This window comes from Danio rerio, chromosome 6, assembly GCF_049306965.1.
Source record: "Danio rerio strain Tuebingen ecotype United States chromosome 6, GRCz12tu, whole genome shotgun sequence".
Lineage (NCBI taxonomy): Eukaryota > Metazoa > Chordata > Actinopteri > Cypriniformes > Danionidae > Danio > Danio rerio.
In genome coordinates, this window is record NC_133181.1 from 41,390,330 (window position 1) to 41,413,352 (window position 23,023).

Consider the following 23,023-nt stretch of genomic DNA (forward strand, 5'->3'; position numbering starts at 1 on the left):
GTGGACACTTAATCAGATTTATTTTGTACATTAACATAGCGGATGTCCATACACCAGTGTATATTAATGTGTATCCTGTCACATTTGCTGTGCAAAAACAGTGCAAAGCTAAACGTGCTTGGAAGTGATCTTTATAATGACTGTGTGTGTGACTCATCATTGTAGAAAGGCTTGAATTTACTCCGCAACAAATATAACAAATAATCATTGGGAAAGTTCTAACTGTAGTAAGGAAGATCTGCTTCATTCTTGTCTGTCACTGTGCTGTTTGTCTACGTGAAGGCTATGGCTCTTACACACACGTGGGAACAGTGGACAGGGAAAACTAGCACATTCACATTAAAGGCACAGGCAACAAAAACAGTTACGATGCTATAACAGCTCAAATGTCCCAGATTTATTAAGGTATATAACAAATAATCACAAGCGATTTATATTACATCTTGAAAAAGGGTTAAAATAGGTGCCTTTTAAGTCTACCATCCAGGTACTGACCAGGCTCAACCCTGCTTAACTTCGTAAGGACAATCACGTGAGTTGTAGAGCGATAGCTGTTGGTTAATACAATTGGATCTGTATGCAACCTTTATGATGCAAGCTGAGAGTGCATCACTCAACGATGCAATCTCAGACACAATGCACTCAATGGAGTGAGTGACGTCACTGTGACGGGTAAGGTTAGGGGTGGGGCTAAGTTAACATATTAAAAACCATTGGATGCAGCTCAGATTGCACTGCACCAGGTCTACATCTAGACCCCTCTCGATTAAAATAAAGTCCTCCACTTACTATTACAGATGTTAAATGTGATCCTGGACCACAAGTGTATATTCTTAAAAATCTTGAGTTGCACAATTGTATTTTCAGCATTAGCTAAAAGGCTAATGTGAGTCAAAATAATAAATTTGTCATTCATGGCAAAAAATGATCATAATATTAATTAAAATCATGTTTCATGAGGATATTTATGAAGAAGTTTCCTACTGAAGACTTCATTTTTGATTGGTAATATGCATTGCTATAGCAATAACGTAATTTGGTTGACTTTAAATGATATTTTCTCAGTATTTTAATTTAGAACCCTCAAATTATTTTAAAATAGTTATATCTCTTCCAAATATTATCACATCGATACAAACCATTAATTATAATACTTGAAATTTTGATTTTCTACTCTACTACTGACTTTCTAGTCTGTTGTTTGGGTATAATTTAGAAAACTGACAGTCTAATATTTATTTGTGTTTGTGTGTAAAAACATTCACAACATTAATTCAAAACATGCGTTCAAACTGAACTGCCAGGAGAGGGAACAAGCTTTGTCTAGCTGGCTAGTTCATATAAAGCACATTCAGACTTTCCTCACTGTAAAGAGACAAACAACACATTGACATTTAAGCAGGGAAGCATCGACTGGCAAAGATTTCAGACATGACCTCATGCCAGCCCGTGAATGTGGATGAATGATGGCATATGAGGTCACTGAGGAGGTCTCATTAGGACAGTCTTTTTGAAATTAAATCACAGTTAGGTTCAGATACTAAATAGTTTAAATGTTTGCGGAATTTATTAATTTATAAGACATGAGACAGTGTTTGTTATTGTAAAGAAGATCGTGAGAAGCAACAGCTGCCACTTCGTAATGCTGTCATCTTATGTAAGCCATGTAAATCCTGTTCAATAATATCTGAAAGCTTATATCCTTTCTCTGTGAAGCTTAGTCTTCTGATACTGTACACAATGGATTGATTCTCACTCACTGTTTACAAATTATAACATTTACACCATTATTACACCATTACTTTTTAATAGTAAAGTAAAATAAAGAGACATTAATTAGCAAATTTAGAAATTAAATTGTCTAGATTAGATTCTCAAAAACTCTTTTTCACACATTTTCTCTGTATTTACTGGATTAATAATTGTGTATTTAGGTTTTAGTCTATAAAGGTGAACATGTATTATACACATAGAAATCACATTTTTGGAAGCAACACTATATACTGGGGGGAAATAAGTGTTCAACACGTCACCATTTTTCTCAGATAACATATTTTCTAAAGGTGCTGTTGGCTTGAAATTTTTACCAGATGTTGGTAACAACCAAAAAATTCACATAGCAAAGAAAACAATGTTAATTAATTTACTAATTAAGTAATGTGTAGTAAAATGAAATGACACAGGAAAAAAATATTGAACACAAGAAAAAATGGATGTGTAGAAAGACAGAGAAAGCCCAGACTGTAGCTGAAATCTCCCAGTAGTTATTCACCAACCCTCTGCCCTTCCTCATTGCAAATTATTGCTTTAGTCCAACATCAACATTATCAGGATGATGAAGATGAAACCAAGGTGGTCATTTCAGCAAGACAATCATCCAAATCACAACCAACCAAGGAAACTCTGAAATGATTTCAGAGAAAAAATATCAAGCTGTAGAATGGCCCAGCCAATCACCTGACTTGAATCCAATAGAAAATGCAAAATAAAGATAGACGAGATCCACAGAACCATCAAGATTTTTACACTGATGAAGTCGGTGTAAAAACTCACATCTGAACAATGCACGTGACCTCTATGAGGCATCTTTAAGCTGCATCATCAAAAAAGACTTTAATATAAGTAAATGCTGAGTAGTTCAGTACTTTCTTCTTGTGTGATTGCATTATTATTTCAGATAACTTTTTTTGTAATATCTTTATCTTTGTAATGTTTGGGTTTTTACCTAAATTTGGTTCAATTCCATGTCAACTGAAGAAAAAAAAAAAAAAAAAACTACTAACCACCCTTTCTGATTTAATGTAATAACATGAACATTTCATAAAGCTGCTTAAAATGATAATTATTGTAAAAGCATTATACAAATAACCTTGAATTGAAATAAAAAATACACAATATTATACATGTATGATATAAAAAATTATGAAAGATACAATTGACTTTAATTATAGGCTACATATTTTCATGCCAACCGTCATGGTAATGCCACCAAAAGATGATTTCTTTATACTTCAAAACAAGAATCTATTGATATATAATATTATATGATATAAAATGTATATGAATATGTCTTAAAACATGGCGCTTTTTATTATTTTAAAACTAATAAATGCCTTAAATGCTGGTTTTATTTCAATTTTGGAAGGCAGAATAAACAAAGATATGTTTTACTATAAATCATAAATAAGAAAAACTTGACAATTCTAAAATAGCCGCCTTTTTTCCAAAGCTGTAAAAGAAGAGTTCACATACAAAAACCTCTGAGTGCTGTCTTAAGTTTTCCTCTAAAATTAGCGTTTTCCTATGTTTATGTTTAGTTATTTCACTTTAAAAACAATAAAAGAAACCTATTCTTTGCTATAACAGTGAAATTACTGAACCTACATACAGGAGACTGTGAAAAAATGGTCGCTTTAGAAGAAAGTTCTGATTCACTTCAAATATATTTGATGGCAGGTGATGGGTGTTTCAGAAGCCCAGATGCTCCTCATCGTGTCCGGCCACGTGTGTGTGTGCGCGCGCGCTGAGCTGTAGAAGCACATGCTCGCTCATGCTGGAGGGACTGAACCATTCTGGACCACACCACGGGTGACAACGGTCTTCGTGTTTACGTGTATTTACGGGTTTTATGCATTGACAACCTGAAGTGAACATAAAAGGAAAGCGAGTATTAATCTACAATTAGAAATCAATGTACTGATGTACCACAGCATGTAGCCCATGCTGAGTATTGCTAGAAGGGCCAAACAGATGACGTAATTCTTTTTTTAAATTTTTATAAATACACACTTAATTTGTTTTTGATTTATTTAAATGCTATTTTTATGTAATACCTTTTTTATTTTAATATTAACAAAACATTATTTGCATAAGTAGCACAACAGTGAGATGCAAAAATATCAAGAAAATAGCAATGATGGTGATAGTAAATAATAAAGAAATATATTAATACATGTATTAAAAAAAACAATAAACAATCATAAAGTACACATAACATAGTTGTAGTGGGAAAATAATACCCTCATTAAATAAAACATTTTCTTACAGAACGTCAAAAGACAAACTTATCAGAACGTTGTCTTATTACCGACAATAAACCATTTATGACTAAATTTACACTTACACTCCTTCAGATGTGATACACATTTCACCTTGTCCAAGGTAAATAAAAAGAAAAATAGACTTCAGTTAAATATTTCCAATCCAAAATCTAAATAAATCCATTTAATTATTTAAAAAACACTTCTGCACGTGAATATTATTGCTTTTTAGAATTTGCTTGCTTCTGTTGCTCTCATTTGTATGTCACTTTGAATAGTGTCTGCTAAATGCAAAAGTGACAACTGTTTCAGTGTCATGTTACAAAACAACACTCGTAACGTTAAACACATTTTCAAAAAAAGCCTAGATGAAATTAACATGAACAAATTGTATGTATTTAAAAACACACGGTGTCTTATATTTCCTTCAGCACCAATTTAACAACACAACTCAAGCCACAAGAGGCGTTTACTTGAAACGTGTGTCTCGTGTGTCCTCGCGGGTCATCGACCCCCCCCACCGAACAGGGAAGTGGGACGATCCAGACAAGTTCTCTCAGTTCATTCAAGATTCATTCCGTTCGGACCAGATGCAGGACGGTCGCTGAATCGCCGTATGAAAACAAACCAGATGTCAGCTAATATTTAAGCGCTGCTGAACTTCCTCGAGCCCTGGAGCTATGAACGCGGAAGATATTTGCCAACGCACGCACACAACGTGAGGAGGCGCGATGAACGCAAAGGACCGAGAGCGGCGCCGGACGCGCAAAGCTGGCAAACGAGCCGAAAGCGCGAGTGTCCTGCGCTCGCTCAGCGTCGACAACATTGACGAGGAGAATGAAACAATGGCAGGCGAGCTGGACATGGGCAAACATGGCAGCCTGGAGAGGCGGATCATTGCTCCGCGGTACAGCTTGCTCCGTGAAGTTGGCAGGGGCAGCTATGGCGTTGTGTACGAAGCCATTGCCCGTAAATCAGGTGCGAAAGTGGCAGTGAAAAAGCTGCGCTGTGACGCGCCCGAGAATGTGGAGCTGGCGCTGGCCGAGTTCTGGGCTCTGACCAGCCTGGAGAAGCGCCACGAGAACGTGGTGCAGCTGGAGGAGTGTGTGCTCCAAAAAAACGGGATGGCCCAGAAAATGAGCCATGGCAATAAGCGTTCAAAGCAGTATTTGAGGCTGGTGGAGACCTCGCTGAAAGGTGAGGGGTGTTAGTTCATTCAAGCAATGCTATTTTGCAATTGTTCTAGAAGGTCAACAGTGTATGTGGGTTTTGTCATGCTCAAACAGTGTTTTTTGTCAGTGACAGCTCTCTCGCTTGGTCGAAATGACACATTGGGCATTTAAAATTGACATAACGTCGATGTATAGTGATTTAGCATTGTTATATGAGGTAAAACGAGCAAGGATCCATTGTTTGGCAGTGACTCACTTATGACACCGGACGCTTGTATCGCGCATGTCTATGTTCTACATTTAAGATTTCTTACATAAAAAGTAAACAAGGCGAAAGTCGGTCAGATTTGCCCTCCTCCCACAGCCTTTTCTCGGTTATGAAACTGAGGTTGGGAGTGGGGGAGGTGCTGGTCTTGGGGTCAAATCATGTCGACTTGTTAAAACAATGAAGGAACTTACATGACAACTGTTCACGTATTTTACACCCAAAAAGAAGACGGTGGGGATTTTCATACAGGCCAATCCGGCCTCGTTAATCCTAATGTGCTGGGATTGCCTCTTTGTTTGACTGCTTTCATATGTATGCCTGAGTCATCAACGTGATGTAGCTTTGTGTACTGAATGATATGCAAAGTGATGCTAGACGATCAACAGCTCTCAAGCAAATACAAGTCTATATTTAGTTTATGTGGATCTGAAAGTAGAAAAAGGATGGTTTATTGTTGTGTGGGTATTACACCGTGAATAGTCTTCATGTTCATATATACAGGCATGTTTATAAGAATTATCTAAATTTCTATATTAAATATATATTTTGAGAAATATACATTAATGTTTCCTTTAACTTTACGGTTATGTTAGCAAAACAACAATGTACTAAGATGGATGACGATATTGTCACAGCAATCCCTGGCCACAGATCCACAAACAAATAACAAAAATTAGCTGCTTTTTATTTGTAAGGCCACCCTATGTTCATATCAACACTAAAAATTTAGAAACACTACACATTCTGCACACATACTGTGCCGTGGCCTGCTATTTGTTGTTCAAGTTGTCATGAACTTGCACATACCTTTTGACTGAACTTGTAATACATATCATAAGTACATGACCTCACCATCATCACAAAATCACGTTTTTGTAGTTTGAATAGAGACAATAATTGCTTTGTTTTTAAGAAATTACACTTTAAAATGTGTCTTTAAAAATGTACGCTTTAGGCATTCAAAATATTTTTTGTTGTGTAAATGAAAATCCCCCCCCCCTCCCTTTATATGAAAACGGTGGCGGAAAAAGGCCTTAGTTGAAGTGAAATTGGAAGAAATTTAGCGCAAAGTTACAATGCATCTTGAGGACGATTTCATCAACAGAACAAATCAATAATCATGCATATTTCATGAACTAGTTTTACGCTGTGCTTATGGAGCCAAATCAGTCTCAAAAATAATACATTTACAAAGTTTTCATGCATCCACAACAAAATCCAATTTGTAAGTTTAAAATACGATTCAAAAATACACAAATCCAATTCGTAAATTCAAAATGCGATGAATAAATAGACAAATCCTACTCGAGAATTCAAACCACGATTCAAAAATACACAAATCCAATTCATAAATTTCAAAACGCGGTTCATAAATACACTAATCCAACTTGAGAATTAAAAATGTAATTCATAAATACACAAATCAAGTTCAATTGGCAAAAATATTTATGATTTTCTGGCTCCATGTGCTCTTGACATAGTAAAGCGAGGTAATTCGCAGACAAGCAGCCATTTTATTTTGGTGACAATATTAAAAATCTGAATTTCATATTGTTTCAGAATAATTTTGTGCTTTAACAAAAAGAGATGTGATGGTTTGATTGTGTTTTTGTTCTTGAGTATTTTTTCAATGTAAATGACAACATCAAATTACGTCATTAGAAAGTTTTGAAGTTTTACAATAAGACCTTCTTTAGATTTTGGTAATACCTGTGAGTCTCACAATATGGTTTTTATTTACAGCAGCATGTGCAGATTCAGGTAATGCTTGCTCAACAGAACCAGGAAAGGGATAAAAATAAAACCCCTGAAAGCACAGTGCAGTGTTTATTAATTACACTAAGGCATTTTGGCTTTTATCAGGGGATACAAGTCAGTATTTGCTGTTCATATGGGAGCTAGTTTGGTCCTCTGGGAAGAAACCGTAAACAGCCTCAAACTGGTTCCACACAGCAATCCAGCCTTTGAAAGTGATGACAAAGCAGGTCGTCTTTTAAATCTATTGCATTTGTTTCTGCTTCTGTTTGGTGCTTATACCCTCTCACTTTAATATATTGTTTTGACACTTAAATATGTGCAGTGTGTGATTTTTGAGTTCCTAGTTGGTAAAAGCAAGTTGGTTTACTTTACGGCCAAATTTGTAACGCCCCTTGCTGCTATTTTCAGGCATGCATGAGCAACTCTTTCTGCTTGAATATGGAAAGACCAAAACCAAGTAACAGTTTGTTGGAGTGGCATTTTATTAATGTTTTTTAAATATGCAATGGCAATACATTTTGATTACATTGGCATTATCAATTTTTATATTGGGTATGCACCTTTCAGAGTAAAAAAATAGTGGATGAACTCCTTTAACTGCAGGCACTGGTGCATTTAACTGTAGATTTTGACTACAGGTGCATTAAAATAAGATGCAGTTACTTTCATTAAATTTCAGTCATTTCCTTTGATCTCTTTATTTGTTTCAGCCAGGCTTGTGGATATTTAGGGAAATGACATTCTTATTGTAGAGAGCATTTTGTTTCACCAATATGTTCAACACTGAGTATGTTTACATGGACACCAATAAACTGATTTTAATACGATTAAGACATAGAGCATCATAATCGATCTAAACAGAAATTGAATTAAGATGTGGAGTACACCGATTTTAGTTGCATTATTAAAGTTCAGTACAAACATGTAAACACCGCTATTAAACTATTACCATTCTGTTGGATTTTCACTGCATTTTGCTACAGGATAGCATATACACACAGCTTTTTGACACTATTCTCTGCACCTACCGAGTCGGGGAAGGATCACAGACACCTGCATCGTGAAATGCGGAGGTTTTTTCCCATACGGTGTACAATATCAAATTCCACTAAAACAACTCTGTTCTAGCAGTCTATACTCTCTTCCAATATCTTGTTTGTCATAGGGGGCATGCTTGAAATGTTTCTGAATGAAAAAGGAATTGTTAAACTGCAGTTAAAGTCAACAAATGAAAAATATTAAACACCCGAAATCACACAAGAATCCAGAGGAAAGTGAGTAATTTGGTGACGCAATGATGTTAATCGAATTATGTGTTATAACGGAAGTGGAGACATGTACAAATGTAAAAACTTCAAAAGCCCTAATACTGAAGTGTATTTATCTCTGAATTTGTTTTTTATTTCCAGGTGAGCGTGTGCTGTCGTGTCCTGATGAGCCCTGCTACCTGTGGTTTGTCATGGAGTTTTGTGAAGGAGGAGATCTGAATCAGTTCATCCTGTCCCGCCAGCCTGATCCCCACACCAACGCCAGCTTCATGATGCAATTGAGCAGCGCTGTGGCGTTCCTTCACCAAAACAACATTGTTCATAGAGACCTCAAACCAGATAACATCCTTATCTCGGAAAGTTCTGGAGCGCCTGTGTTGAAGGTGGCAGATTTCGGACTGAGCAAAGTGTGTGCTGGTCTGAGTGCCGGAGTACGGGATGCAGAAGAGGGACTTGACAAAAACAGGAACGGTGTTGTTAACATCAATAAGTTCTGGCTCTCGTCGGCATGCGGATCAGACTTTTACATGGCACCAGAGGTTTGGGAAGGACATTACACAGCCAAAGCGGACATTTTTGCTCTGGGTATTATCATCTGGGCCATGATCGAGAGAATCACTTTCATTGATGCCGAGTCCAAACGGGAACTACTTGGGACGTATGTGCGGCAGGGGTCTGACATCGTCCCGGTTGGGGAGGCACTCCTGGAGAACCCAAAGATGGTATTGAGTATTCCCCAGCGCAGGCGCTCGCACATGTCCGAGGCACTCCGAAAACTTTTAAAGGACATGCTGGCTGTCAATCCTCAGGACCGACCAGACGCTCTGGAGCTGCACAATAGGATGGGACAGGTCACTTGCGCGGCGTGAACTTTGACCTCTGTCCTAAAAGCATTGCACACACAGGTATGTCTCTGCCAAAGGAGTTACCTTTAAAGAACAGATTTGGTTGGTTTTGGGTTTGTTTGTTTTTTTAAGGCTGAGCTATACTTGTTCATCAAGTGATTGCCGTAAACTACAGCAAATGCCTTGCGCATAGTCATGCATTTATACTTCTGCATTCTGTTTATGTTGCGCTGCAACAACACTTCCTAAACGCTAGCTGGCAGCAGGCTTTAATGTTCCTCTGTGTTGATAATTTATTTGATTTTTTTTTTTTTTGTGGCTGTTTTGTTTGCATGGGAAATGTCTGTAATGCTACCTTAAGGTACCTAAGGAAGCTCTAACTCGCTTATTCAGCGCCGAAAACAAGCTGACATGCAACAGATTTATCCATAAACACAAAACAAAAGTTTCCACATGGAGTTTTTCCATGGGACACAACACTGGTCAAACATTCGCTCCAACAGGCTCGCTCCAATGTTTAGGACGTTTTTTTGAGAGGTGCGCATATGGATCAGCGTCAGCCACAGCAAAGGGTATGTGACTGTTTAAAGGCTGCCCCGGACCATTCGCACACACTTACCACAGAAGTGTAAGGGTGCACGCTACCGAAGCATGCCCAGGCACATTTCCCTGGTTCATATGACAAGTGTGAGTGCTCCAAATCGGGCCCAGATGTGGTTCAGGTGGCTGGCCCTGGCCCGGGTGGAAGAGGTGTGCCAAAGCGTGGTTCGGTTGGCCTTTGGCGCAGTACACTTGTGATGTAAGTGTAAACGCCTGAGCCTGAAACTGAAGACGCAACGTCACTTTTAAAGGACTGTTTCATAAGGATTTATTAATCCTTCGTACTTTTCGATAAATGCAAACTGCCATAGTTTATTAAAATACAAAAGTGTGCTCCGGTTTGAAGGCAAAATGCAGTGTGAGGGCGAACTCGCATTAGGTACAGTTGCCTGAACTGTGCTGAAGCACAATTGTCCTCCCCTCTTCCTCTCGGCCTGCACTCACATTGCATTTTTTACCTACCGAACCTGAGCATGGTTACATCATTGATAATGCAACTGTCCGGTTTAACAGGAGGAGAAGCACTCTCGTTCAGCACAGTGGACATTGTTTTTCAATTATATAATTTTGTATTATTTTTAGTCGTTTGAGATGCAGTGACATGCAGTCACATATTTTGCCGAACAGATCCACCCCTTTTAACGCTCATAAATTATGATAAAGTCCTCATGCTGCAGGTATTAGGAGGTTTGCTGAAGGTGCAGCTGGTGTGCAATGAGGGATTTTCGTCAAAGTGTCCAATAAAGATGTAAAATTAGACGTTTGCAATGTATGTCGTGATAAAGTCCCTTGAGGTGGAAGCAAGCAATGGCATTTTAACACCTTCAACATGATATAGGCATCTTAGAACAAGCCATACAACTGAATATGCTGAGTATGAGAAGTATGATGAACCATGAACCATGCAGTATGAACCATGCTGCACGGATAGTACGAAGTGGACAGACATCGCGTTCAAAATCAGAATCATGGAATTAATTTGCCTCTACAAACAACCTGTGATATATGGAGTGCAGGCGCCTGTCCAATGTCCCTGCTAAGCTTAACAGCACACTTTATTGACTCAAACTTCGAAAGACACAACATTGCGCTACACTGTCAGGATTTCACAGGGTCACATTCTGCAGAGGGTTTGGTGAACGTGTTTAACGGCATGTTTCAGTCACAGCTGATCCATAGAGAAAAAAAATCCATGCGATTTTAACAGACATACTAGTATCTTTTCCATTAAGTACATGACTTATTCATTAGATACTATCCTAGTGCCAATTCTTTAGATACTAGTGCTTTTTAAAAATATACTAGTGCTTACTCATTAGACACTAGTTCATTTTATTAGATACCAGTCCTGATTCGTTAGATACTAGTACCTATTAAATAGATACTAGTACGCATTCATTAGATAGTACATATTAATTAGATACTAGTACGCATTCATTAGATACTAGTACTTATTAAGATACTAGTTTTTATTTATTAGACACTAGTACTTATTTTAATAGTGACTGGTAACTATTCTGTTGTTACTAGATGTAAATTTGTCTTGATTTCTATGGGATTTGTCTTTGAGATATCAAATACAGTTTTGACTAAATGGTGCAAATTCTGCTAGATAAAAGATTCCCATTCCCCTGCCATTATGTGGTCAGCCGTAATCGGCAATCGGCAGAACATGATTTTTGCGATCTATGATCAGCCCCAAAAATGCTGATTGAAGCATCTCAAGTTTATTTGCACATCCATGAATGTCAGAGATGGTGTAAAGCAGGGGTGCTCAACCCTGCTCCTGGAGATCGACCTTTCTAAAGAGTTCAGCTCAAACCCTGATCAAACACACCTGAATCAATTAATTAGGACCTGAACAACACTTGATAATTACAGGCAGGTGTGTTTAATATGGGTTGCAACTGAAATCTGCAGGAAGGTTGATCTCCAGGAACAGGGTTGATCACCCCTGGTGTAAAGTCTGTCATAGATGTGTAAAACAAGTTATGGCAAACGTCTTTGACAATCTGATGACAGGTCAAAACAAACAGTAAATAAATGGCTTTTCATTGATTTGTTACATAAGGGAGCATCATTCAAAACCGAAGCGGACACATCTCTTTGCTTCTCGCTCTACACAAAAACTGGACATTCCTCTCTAGACGTTACTAATAACAATACATTATGCTAAATGTTTATCCCTTTAAGACCACTATTATTAGGAGTGTTGATTCCATTGATGAATGATCCATTTACTGACTGATTGCCGGCTCAGTATTAGCTAGAATTTCAGTAGTTTCTTTTTTAATATCCCTGTATTCATCTGCCATCTGTATTTTCACACTGCCTTCCCAAGGGTGTTGATTATTTCGATGAGACCCATGGGTGGTGAAGTGGAGAATAATAAGACATGAGATTCAAGGATTTGAATCCAAGTTAAACCTTCATACATCATAAGTTATGCAAGTTTTGAAAACACCTTCATTGTTTTTCCTACAGCAATGAAGTCATTCATCACTGTTTCAAATTACAGTATCACACTTGTTATGACAGCTCAGTCAAGGCTTGAATCAGGATTTTTTTTTTAATGGCATGAGCTTCTGTTGCATGCTTTAAGAGCCTCTTTTGTTTTTTAAAAGTGCATGCTGGGATAGCTGTTACACAACCGCACCCATTCACCACCACCCCTTCTCTAACTCTCTCTCTCTCTCTCTCTCTCTCTCTCTCTCTCTCTCTCTCTCTCTCTCTCTCTCTCTCTCTCTCTCTCTCGCTCACACACACACACACACACACACACACACACACACACACACACACACACACATATATACACTTTGCCTTGAGGCACAGCGCTCATCAGGCAGACCAGGTGACTGGGAGTTGTTCCTTGTGCATAAATGGAAAGATTGTTGGTTTTGACATGCCGCACACAAATGACAGTTCCTTGCAGAGGACACAGTTTAGTCTGTAAATTGTTTCATTAAGGGACATGCAACGTTACAATATCAGTCATTGTTCAGTAGTGAGACCTGATCACTTTGCACAGACAGGCAGAAACAATCAGGTTTTGTGGGATCAGTGTTTGCTCCTGTCGTTTGCCAGCATATGTTGGTGGATTAAATGGTTTTTCATATATTTAATTAAGAGTGCCAAGTTCCCATTTCTGCCTATTGGTCACCTTTGTGTCAAGTGTCCGATAGATAGATAGATAGATAGATAGATAGATAGATAGATAGATAGATAGATAGATAGATAGATAGATAGATAGATAGATAGATAGATAGATAGATAGATAGATAGATAGATAGATAGATAGATAGATAGATAGATAGATAGATAGATAGATAGATACTGTTTTATTGAAAGTAAGATCCATAAAACGATACTGTTTACTGTAAGATGACGACACCACATACTGGCTTACCTAATGAAGCATTTTTGGTCATTTTCACAGATGTATAAATGCAATTATATACATTATATGCAATTATATAATTTAAACACCAAGGAAAGCTTTTTCCTTTTAGCTACATTGTTGTCATGTAAACGTAACCTCAGACTGAAAACAAATGTCAGTATGAATGTGTGCTGTTTCACTCAAGTAGAATGTAATCCTTAGCACACCTTAAAAGTTGAATTCTCTTTAGAATATTGTAAGTGTAAAATTATACTGCGACTTTAAAAATGTCATTTGAATTTTTGTCTTATTATGACAAGATGATGTATGATTTGCATGTAAACCCTAAAGTTAAAATGTTATGTTATTGGCCAGGGTATCCCTCATCTGCAAACCTATTTAAATGCTGTACTTTAGGGCTGAATACCACTCTGCAATAGTGTTTGTGTGTTTGCTGAGAGCATGAATGCATTGTAAAGGCAGGCTTCATCATTTCCCCAGTCATTATGAGGAGGTTACAGCTGTCTGCCTCTCCGCTCCTCTTTTGTTCACCATCCCCCTCTATCAGGCAGGAAAAGGATCCTGCGTGGAGCCTCTTGGCTAATTTGCTCTCAGACAGTGGTGTGTATGTGTGAGAGGGTGGGTTTGTGCCTGAAACAGCGTGTGTTTTGTAGTTGGAGTGGCTGCGGTGGGGCATTTAGTAGCTTCTCCTGACTCAGCACATAGTTTGATCTGCAGGATACGAGGAGGAGGGGTGAGGGCTTTACTGTACGCGGATGAGATCAAGCTGCAGTCCTGCTGACTAATGACAGATAGCCTGCACAGATTTGTTTTTTCTGTTTCTGTTGGGTCTGAATGCTTTCAAATCTGATTACCCAACAAGCAATCTGAGATGCAGACCCATTTGAAATGGCCGTTATGTAACTGCACCAGCCATCATGACATTCCAGTCAGACACTCGGAAGTGCAAGAAAATAAATGGACCTCTTTTCAGTAGATTTTTGTATTTTAGTAGTCCATTATTTTGGAGATTTGTCTTTCATTTCTATAATATATATAAATGGCTGGAATGCAGGATTCTATATATTAGCCCTGGGTCAGTTTAACGCAGTGAATTCTGTGTGATTGTGGCAAATCTATCACACATTTAGTGTCATTCATGCCACATGCTGGAAACTTGTAGATATTTGCAGGTTTTTATTAACTGTGTTTAATTATTTTACTCAATTAAATACTTTTACAATTTTGCTTTTGGTGTGATCTCGGCATATTAAATTCATATGCTGCAGGCAGTGGCTTTGTGCAAATCTCTGAATGAGCTTCCTGAATTGAAGTAAAGATTTCTTGTGCTCGGGTTATGAGGGTGTTGTGAACACTGTGTGGATTGTGTAAAGCCTGGTTTATACTTCTGCATCAAGTGATCGGCGTGATCCACGGCGCATTCAATATTTTGAAGGAGTCAACATTACGGAAAATATGTTCTGCTGTCTGTGTTTCAAAACACAAATTTCTTTACTATACAAAAACAACATCTTTGTATATCTTTTCTGTTGCAAATAGTGTTGTCCTAAAAAAACAAGAAGCAAAATATAAATAAAATAACTTACACACAGCTTAGGAACTGTAAGTATAAAACTTTGGCGGTTTTAAAACCTTGGCTTTTGCAAACTGTGGTACACCTTAAAAACTATGTACAAGTAGCTCAAACTCGCTCATTTTGAGGCTTGAACCGGCGAATGTGCAACCACTTTAATCATAAGGTAAACACAAAACAACATTCCCTATCCAAAGCTCCTTTACGGGACTCGGCGCATCGGCAAGGGCTATGCGACCATGCATAGGCTGCGCCGTAGAATACGTGTGCGCTTGACGCAGAAATATAAATCAGCCTTAATTGTGAACACAGTCTATGCAACACGTTTACATCTAACCTGAGAACCCTGATTTAATGATCACTTTAATTAGGACTAAATATCCTGACAATGGCAAATAGCTTTGGTTTTAGATTTAATTTGATTACATTAATGTTTACGTTAACATTTACATTTACAAGATATTTTTAACTGTTAATAAGTAGGCCCATCACCATATCTATTTTTTGTTGTACAATGTATTGCACCAAAATGTGTTGGAATAAACTATATTATTGTCATTTTAAGTCCATTTATGGCACTCATATAAAACCAGAATAACAATATAAAAGCAACATTTTATGCAATTTTCACAAGTAAAAAAATAATTAAAAGAACACAAAGTATTTTATTTATACGTATATTTAATATAATTATAGTAATTTTTACAATTGAATAATTAGGCATTGGAATGTCAAAACATATTTCCTAAACAAATAAAGGTTAAATGTTAACAAAAAAAGTGCAAGGGAAATGTTATATTTTTTTTACTAAAGTGAACAATACTGAAACTGACACCACCAGTAGACACCACAGGCTGCGCAATCAGCTTAAATGTTGCTAACAGGGTTTTTTTTTTTAATGTATGGGTGATATCTGTTGCATCATAAGGATAATAGAGGTCATGATCTTATATTAAGTCATTATATTGATTATTGTGACCGGCCTATTAATAAGAGAATACTGCTATAAAACAGCTCTGTTGTATAAACTGTTACTGCGCTTTTTTCGTATACCAGAACTTTTAAAATAAATGTGTGCAATACCCTATTTCTAAATTTATTGTTGCATTTTGCCAATAAGAATGTGATTATTTGCAAAGAATTCATGTGATTTATCATGGCTGTGTATCACAAAGATTTCTGTCATTGTCAAGCTAAAATTAGTGAGTTAAATAGAGAGTAAAAGCTCAGATATAGCCAGTTTGTGTATTACAATTAAAGCTAACAGATGCTAATGTTTTCTTAATTAATGTTCAACAAAATTGCAGAAAAATTAGTTGAGGATTTTAAAACCTTTTTACAAGTCTTATCAATTATTTTATAACTCCGTTTTTCTTGAGAATAAAATTAGTACAGTCTTTATACTAGACATGGGACGATAGCTTTCAAGGTATACCACGGTTTAGAAAGTCAACGTTTTGAAAACGCCAACATTTCCTGCTATACCTTTCCTGAGGTATATGTAAAAAATTAAATTTCCTTTTTCATGTTTGTTTGTTTGTTTTTTAGGACAACAGTATCTCCAGCAGAAAAAAAATCCAAAGATGCTGTTTTAAATTGTAATGAAATCTGGTTTTGAAACTAATGGAGACCTTTTTGAAACTTATGGAGATGTTTACTGCTCCAAAATATGATAAAAGTTTCTCAAAATAAAATATATTGTGTTTAAAAGGCAAAAAAAAAATTTTTTTGTTTTTTTACGCAGATGTTTAAAAAGGACATATTTTAGAGCAGCAATAACAATACATGAAACAGATTTTTTTTTCTTTAGTTGTTTTTTTATATAGTTATTTATTACAATTTTTTTCTTCCAAGGTTATCATACCATCTGAATCATATATTGGCCCATGCCTAGTCTTTACTTCCTGATACTGAAAGTTGCTTGTTCCCAATTCAAATGTATAACTTGTATAACTACAAATTTTTTTCTCATTTAATAACTTGATTTCCTGTTTTTTCATTCTTTTCTTAGGTTTACCTGTTCCACGAGAGACCAGAAGGGACTGCATTGCTTGGAAAGCTGTGAATCTTCCACTGCTGATTTAATGTGAAGAGTACAAAGTACTCAACTTGGACACCAATACAATGTTTGCCACATGTAGATTTTTTGTTTACAGTAGTGATTTAAACAAATCATTCATCAAGCCCAGAAGTGTTCAGCCAAATTCAATCACCGGTTACGTCACTAAGAGTGAAGTAATGCTAAAAAAATGTTGAGATACAGTAAGTACAATCAAGCTAAAACTTGCAAGCTTTTTATTAGTCTTAACAGGGGACCGGGACTTTAAAATTCCTTTAGCAGAGCTTGCCTAGTTGCTCATCTTCTCAAAACAATCCTTTAAAATTAACAAAGTATTTCAATTATTTTATTTGATAATTAAAGTTGTGTAAGCAGTGAAGCCTTCAGTATAATAACACAGTAACACATTAAGACACTCACAAAATACTTGACTACATTTTTGTGCCCAACCATATAAAGAAATGCACATCACATCAAAATAATTCCATTTCCATATTCTCATAGTCTTATTCTTGGGTCCAACCTATGGGTTCTCCATACTTAATCGGTGTTGTGATAAGATCGTCTAACACCATGTGAATCAAAAGCAAACTTTTATATCTTGATTTTGTTTCTACTCACATGCTCATGATCTTAAGCCCAATATTGAGATTTTATTTTCTCCTTGAATGCAGATCGACCCTGGTGCCTTGAAGTCTAGTGATAGTTTTGTTTTTCAGCTTTATCTTTTAAATATGCAGTGTATTGTCAGAGCTTTTACACATTACACTTTACATTTTAGGCATGTGCAGTTTAACCTTTTAGGTATGGAGCCAGATCAGTCTCACAAATCATACATTTACAAAATATAATTCATACATCCACAACACAATTCATATTTTAAAAAAACACAATTCAAAAATACACAAATCCATTTAATAAATTCAAAAACAAATGAAAAATACATAAATCCAATTAATAAATTAAACTATTCAAAAATACACACAGCCAATTGGTAAATAAAAAAAACAATAAAAAAATACACATTTAATTCTCTAAAAACAATTTAAAAAATGTCAATTCCAATTCGTAAATTCAAAAAATTATTCAAAAATAGACAAATCTAGTTCATAAATTTAAAACACGATTCAGAAACACACAAATCCAATTTGTAAATTCAAAAAACAATTCAAAAATACACATCCAATTCGTAAATTCGAAAAACAATTCAAAAAGCCATTTAATTCATAAATTCAAAAACAAAACAAAAAAAATAATCAAGTCCAATTCATAAATAAAAATACACAAAAAATTCAAAAATACACATTTAAATTCAATTCGTAAATTTAAAAAATTATTCAAAAATCCAATTCATAAATTCAAATCATGATTCAGAAACACACAAATCCAATTAGTAAATTCAAAAAACGATTCAAAAATACACAAATCCAATTCATAAATTAAAAAAGAATCAAAAATACATAAATCGAATTCGTAAATTCAAAAAACCTAAAAAAAAAAACATCCAATTCGTATATTTAAAAACTATTTAAAAATGCACAATTCCAATTCGTAAAAAATATATTTAAAAATAGACAAATCCGATTCGTAAATATAAAAAAAAGATTCACAAATACACAATTTTTATTCATAAATTAAAAAAAAAAAAATACACAAATCCAATTCATAAATAAAAAAAAAAGAAAACGATTCAAAAATATACATCTAATTCGTAAATTCAAAAAAATTAACTATTTAAAAATACACAAGTCCATATCGTAAATTCAAAACATGATTCATAAATACACAAATCCAATTAATTTGACCTTTGGGGTTGTTAATGTCAATGTGCTGTGCATGTATGAATTTTATTTTGTAACTGTATTATTTATGAGAATGATCTGGCTCTACATGTAGGTGCCAGTTTTTACATTGTGTGAGGTTATTTCTTGCCCAAAAAGATCGAATGATTCAGCTGCCCTTTATTACAATGTCACAACCACCCTGTATGCACACACACACACTTACACACACACACACAAACCTACACCTACAATTTTAATGGTTTAGTAGATTTTGAACTTAGAGATGGATTCAGTTGTCACTTAGAAAAGATGAAGATGTTTTTTTTTATAATAATAAATTAATTTCATTACATTTCTTCTAATGCTTTTACTGTTGAATTTTGGCTCTATAACCATTTGACAGTTTTTTTTTTTTTGTTATCTGATTACTTGAATAGGTTCTTTTCAAAACACAATGGGAGTTCTAGTGGTAACATTGATCTCCTTCATCTGAATCCTAAACACTTCGTTAAAAAAGAGATTGGTGTGTGTGTTTGGCTGTTTCCAGGTGTGTTTTTGCCCGACAGTTCGTGTGTGCTAATAGTTCTACCTCAGCACTCTTGTGTTTTAGTAACTAATTCACTAAATTGACTGGCAGTGCTTTCTGTTGTTTCTGGAAAGACTAGTAGTTAACGGTTTTCAGATGTATTTATTTATACAGTATGTGTTTTTTCATTTTTGGTTAATAAATCTATAGTACTTTTAAAAAATTCCCATTTTTGATTTCTGACTGCTGTAGAAGAAACGTTATGCTTGTGAGATCACAAGGTATTAAAGTATTTCGAGTTGAGATATTCTGGACCATATGGTGGTTCTTCACATGGGAGCAAAAATGTTCTGTTACTTTTTATACGTTTGCTTGTTTTATTCTATCAGGAAAGGCTTTTTGTTTTTAATGCATTATTTAGGTTTCTTTTAAATTGACATTTCCCGATCAGCATTTTAAATGATTGTATGTTTCATGAGGGTCCGTTAATCCTGGAGCGAGTTAAAGTCAATGTTTTTTTACCTTTCAATTATGGCTCTTTTCAGTTCGAATGTTTTAGAAAGTGTAAACATTGAGACGTTTGTCATAGCAGTCAATTGATCTGGATTATTAGACTGCACTGCACTGAGGAGAGCAAAAGGGATATAAAAGAAGCTCATTTCCTGTTGTATCATCTCTTTTTCATGCTTTTTATGCTTTTCTTTGTATTCCAGTTTTGCCTGTAAATGCACTCGTCTATGCAACCTCTCCTTCTACACTGTGTGATGCTGCTCTGCTGAACTAGCCTCTAGCCTTTTAAGACCTTGATATTTTTGCTTTTTTGTGCTTATGACTTTTTTTGTGGACTTTTTTTGTGTGAAAGTTGACACTTTCCTTTGTGTTAAGCACACTAGAGCTCTTGGAAGCTTCACTCATTTTTTTGGGTGTCATATTTTATTGTGTTTTGTTCAATAAACCCTGTAAAAGCGTAACCTGTTTGTGTTTTCAGTGTTTTGTCACTCCCTGAAGTAATTTACTGACTAGTTAGAGTATATGGATTTTTTCAAGATATTTACTCTTGATCAAACCATAGTAAGGCCCAATCCCAATTCTACCCCTTAGCCCTTCCCCTTACCCCTACCCCTCGTTTTGCGCGTGCCAGTGAAGGAGTAGTGGTGTCCTAAATATCTTTAGCTTGAAGGTGTAGGGCTAAGGGCAAGGGGTACACACCCCTTCAAACAAAGATTTTTCAGGGCCACACTCGAAACCAAGGGGTAAGAAAAATTTCAAGGAGATTTTAAGGAGATCCACAAATTAGTATTTTTATCATTATTACGAATTTTTACAACAATTTTGACATATTCATAACGGCTTTTGTGTTTTACCGTCATGCTTTAAAAAAAAAAAAACGCTAAAATAAATTAAAAAAAAACACTAAATTTCTTGATCTATAAATCCATAAAAACAACTTCTGTACAGCAGTCCCACAACATTCTGACACTCGATGACGCTGGAATACCCTGTCAGAAAGTTTAGTGGCTGTCAATGGGCTTTTTACAGTGTCTGCTATAATGTTAATGTTGTTTTTGGTGTGTTTACATTGAGAAATATGGCCTCTGTGTTAAATGCACAGTATTACAATCTTATTGCCACATTAAATCGTTATGATAACATAATAAATGCCTTCAGTCATTTCCTGAAGATTAATACCAAAAAAAAAACACAACTGGAATCACTACTGCAGTTGCAATCGTCTGATCTCATATGAAGCAAGAGATGGCGATGACGTATGATGTCGTGTGTAGGTGCTGGAGTGCTGTCCCAATTCTTAGGGGTAAATTTTAAAGCCCTTCCCCTTAACCCTCGGTTGTAAGGGCCAAGGGGAAGGGGTAGGAGTACAAAAATAGAATTGGGATTGGGCCTAAAGGTTCAAAACGTTTCAAGCATAGCACCATCGTGTCTATATAGGGCTGCACGATATTGGAAAAATCTAGTGTTTTGTTTTGTGAAATATATTGTGATATAAATACAATTTCACCTGATAACCTAATATCTCTTTTTGGAAAGGATTTATAATGTTAGATAGATTGGGATAATTCTGCGGTGGGAGTGCATCTGCATAAAATCGAATAAACAATCTAGAAACTTTTTGAGCTCCCCGACACATTTTCGATGTTGTCTGTGCTATTTGCAGTGCATTTCTGTATTGGCATGTGTTGTGAGGATTTTCATGCATAATAACTACAGCTTAGATCAAGTCCAAAAAATTAAACCCCAGCCTGTGCACCTTGTGTCCGAGCCTGACCCGGTGCAACACATTAACTGTAATTATAAGCCCGAATCCGACAGTTTTTCAATACATGGGCTGTTATAACAGACGTTCTCAGCTACAATTCTGAGTTGTTTGAACTACAGAAATGTGTTTTGAATTATCGTGCCTAGTTCAGTGATACAATTGAAAAAGTGACAAAAGATGACATTAAAGGCTGACTATCATTCTTTCTGCATATCTGTCAGTGTCAACCCTCCTGTTTTTGTCAGGATTCTATCCCACTATCTTTCATTTAAGCATTTTCCCATATTTTTTATGAAAAGTGCAAGTAGCATCAAAGTGCTGATCTTAAATGTGATATAGTCCCAATTCTAATTTTACCCCTTAGCCCTTCACCTTACCCAATGTCCCATTTCTCTTTATCTTGAAGGCGTAGGGCTAAGGGGAAGAGCTATAGAGTCCTTGAAACAGAGATATTTTTAGGACCACACTCAAAACCAAAGGGGAGTCAAATTTCCCAGAATACACCATCTAAAACGGCAGCATAGCTGCACACAGAAGTAAAGAGATGCACAAATTAGTATTTTTTGTCATCATTACGAATTTTTACAACAAACAAGCATATGTTTTAATATATTCATAACCGCTTTCGTTTTTTACCATCTTGCTGTTTTTTTTTTAAAAATGCTAAAATAAAAACTTTAAATTTCGCTATCTATAATCCATAATAATTACTAGCAGCAATGTTAATGTTGTTTTGGTGTTTAGATTGATATGGCCACTGTGTAAACGCACAGTAAAGTTATGATCTCATTGCCACATTAGATTGTTATGATGACATAATACATGCCTTCAGTCATTTCCTGAAGTTAAATACAAAAAATAACTCAACTGGAATAACTACAGCAGTCGCGATCCTCTGATGTCATATGAAAGCAAGAGATTGCGATGACATATGCTGATGTGTATAGGTGCTGTAGTGCTGTCCCATTTTTTAGGGGAAAATTTTGAAATATGCTGTCACTTTATTTTGGCTTGAAACCACTTTGAAACTGAATATAACAGCGGCTGCATTTACTATGCAATCTCTGAATCAGTCAATTCATGTAACGCCTGTTTCAGCGCCAGCCAATGAAATTCGTTCGCAATCGGCTACTGTTTGAGAATATGTACGCTTCCGTTGGCGCTTGAAGAGTTGAGAAAGTCCCAACCTCTGCAGTAAGCAACGCCACTGAAGTGGCGCCAACGGATCCTCAACGCAGATCGGCAACGCCCGACATCACGCCAGTAAATTGGGCATAATGGTATTCAAGTACAGTAAGTAAATGATCAAAATAAAAATAATTCAATAAAATGAATTGTCGTTACGGTCACAAATGGTACAATTTCTAATGCATGAGTGTTTTTAAGGTCATTATACAATCACAGGCATCAAAAACAAATGATGAATTATAATACAAACTCAACATTGCCTAT

At 36.0% G+C, this 23,023-nt stretch overlaps 1 protein-coding gene and 2 long non-coding RNA genes across 4 annotated transcripts in view; 1 reads left to right on the forward strand and 2 right to left on the reverse strand.

The window, feature by feature from the left end:
* On the reverse strand, positions 1-4,822 carry LOC141386322 (uncharacterized). Its single transcript, XR_012408079.1, has 3 exons — positions 4,514-4,822; positions 3,389-3,641; positions 1-2,403 (listed from the first exon to the last, which is right to left on the reverse strand). It is a non-coding gene; the product is annotated as an uncharacterized lncRNA (long non-coding RNA).
* Positions 4,615-17,916, forward strand: stk35l (serine/threonine kinase 35, like). Its single transcript, NM_001008627.1, is given in 3 exon segments — positions 4,615-5,237; positions 8,648-9,411; positions 16,939-17,916. Coding segments are annotated over 2 exon segments (1,194 nt in total). The 5' UTR covers positions 4,615-4,771; the 3' UTR covers positions 9,376-9,411; positions 16,939-17,916.
* Positions 17,630-23,023, reverse strand: part of LOC141386321 (uncharacterized) — a 27,066-nt gene continuing 21,672 nt past the window's right edge. For both annotated transcript variants that reach the window (XR_012408077.1, XR_012408078.1), the window contains exon 2: positions 17,630-18,791. This is a non-coding gene — a long non-coding RNA (uncharacterized lncRNA). The remainder of the gene's footprint in view (positions 18,792-23,023) is intronic.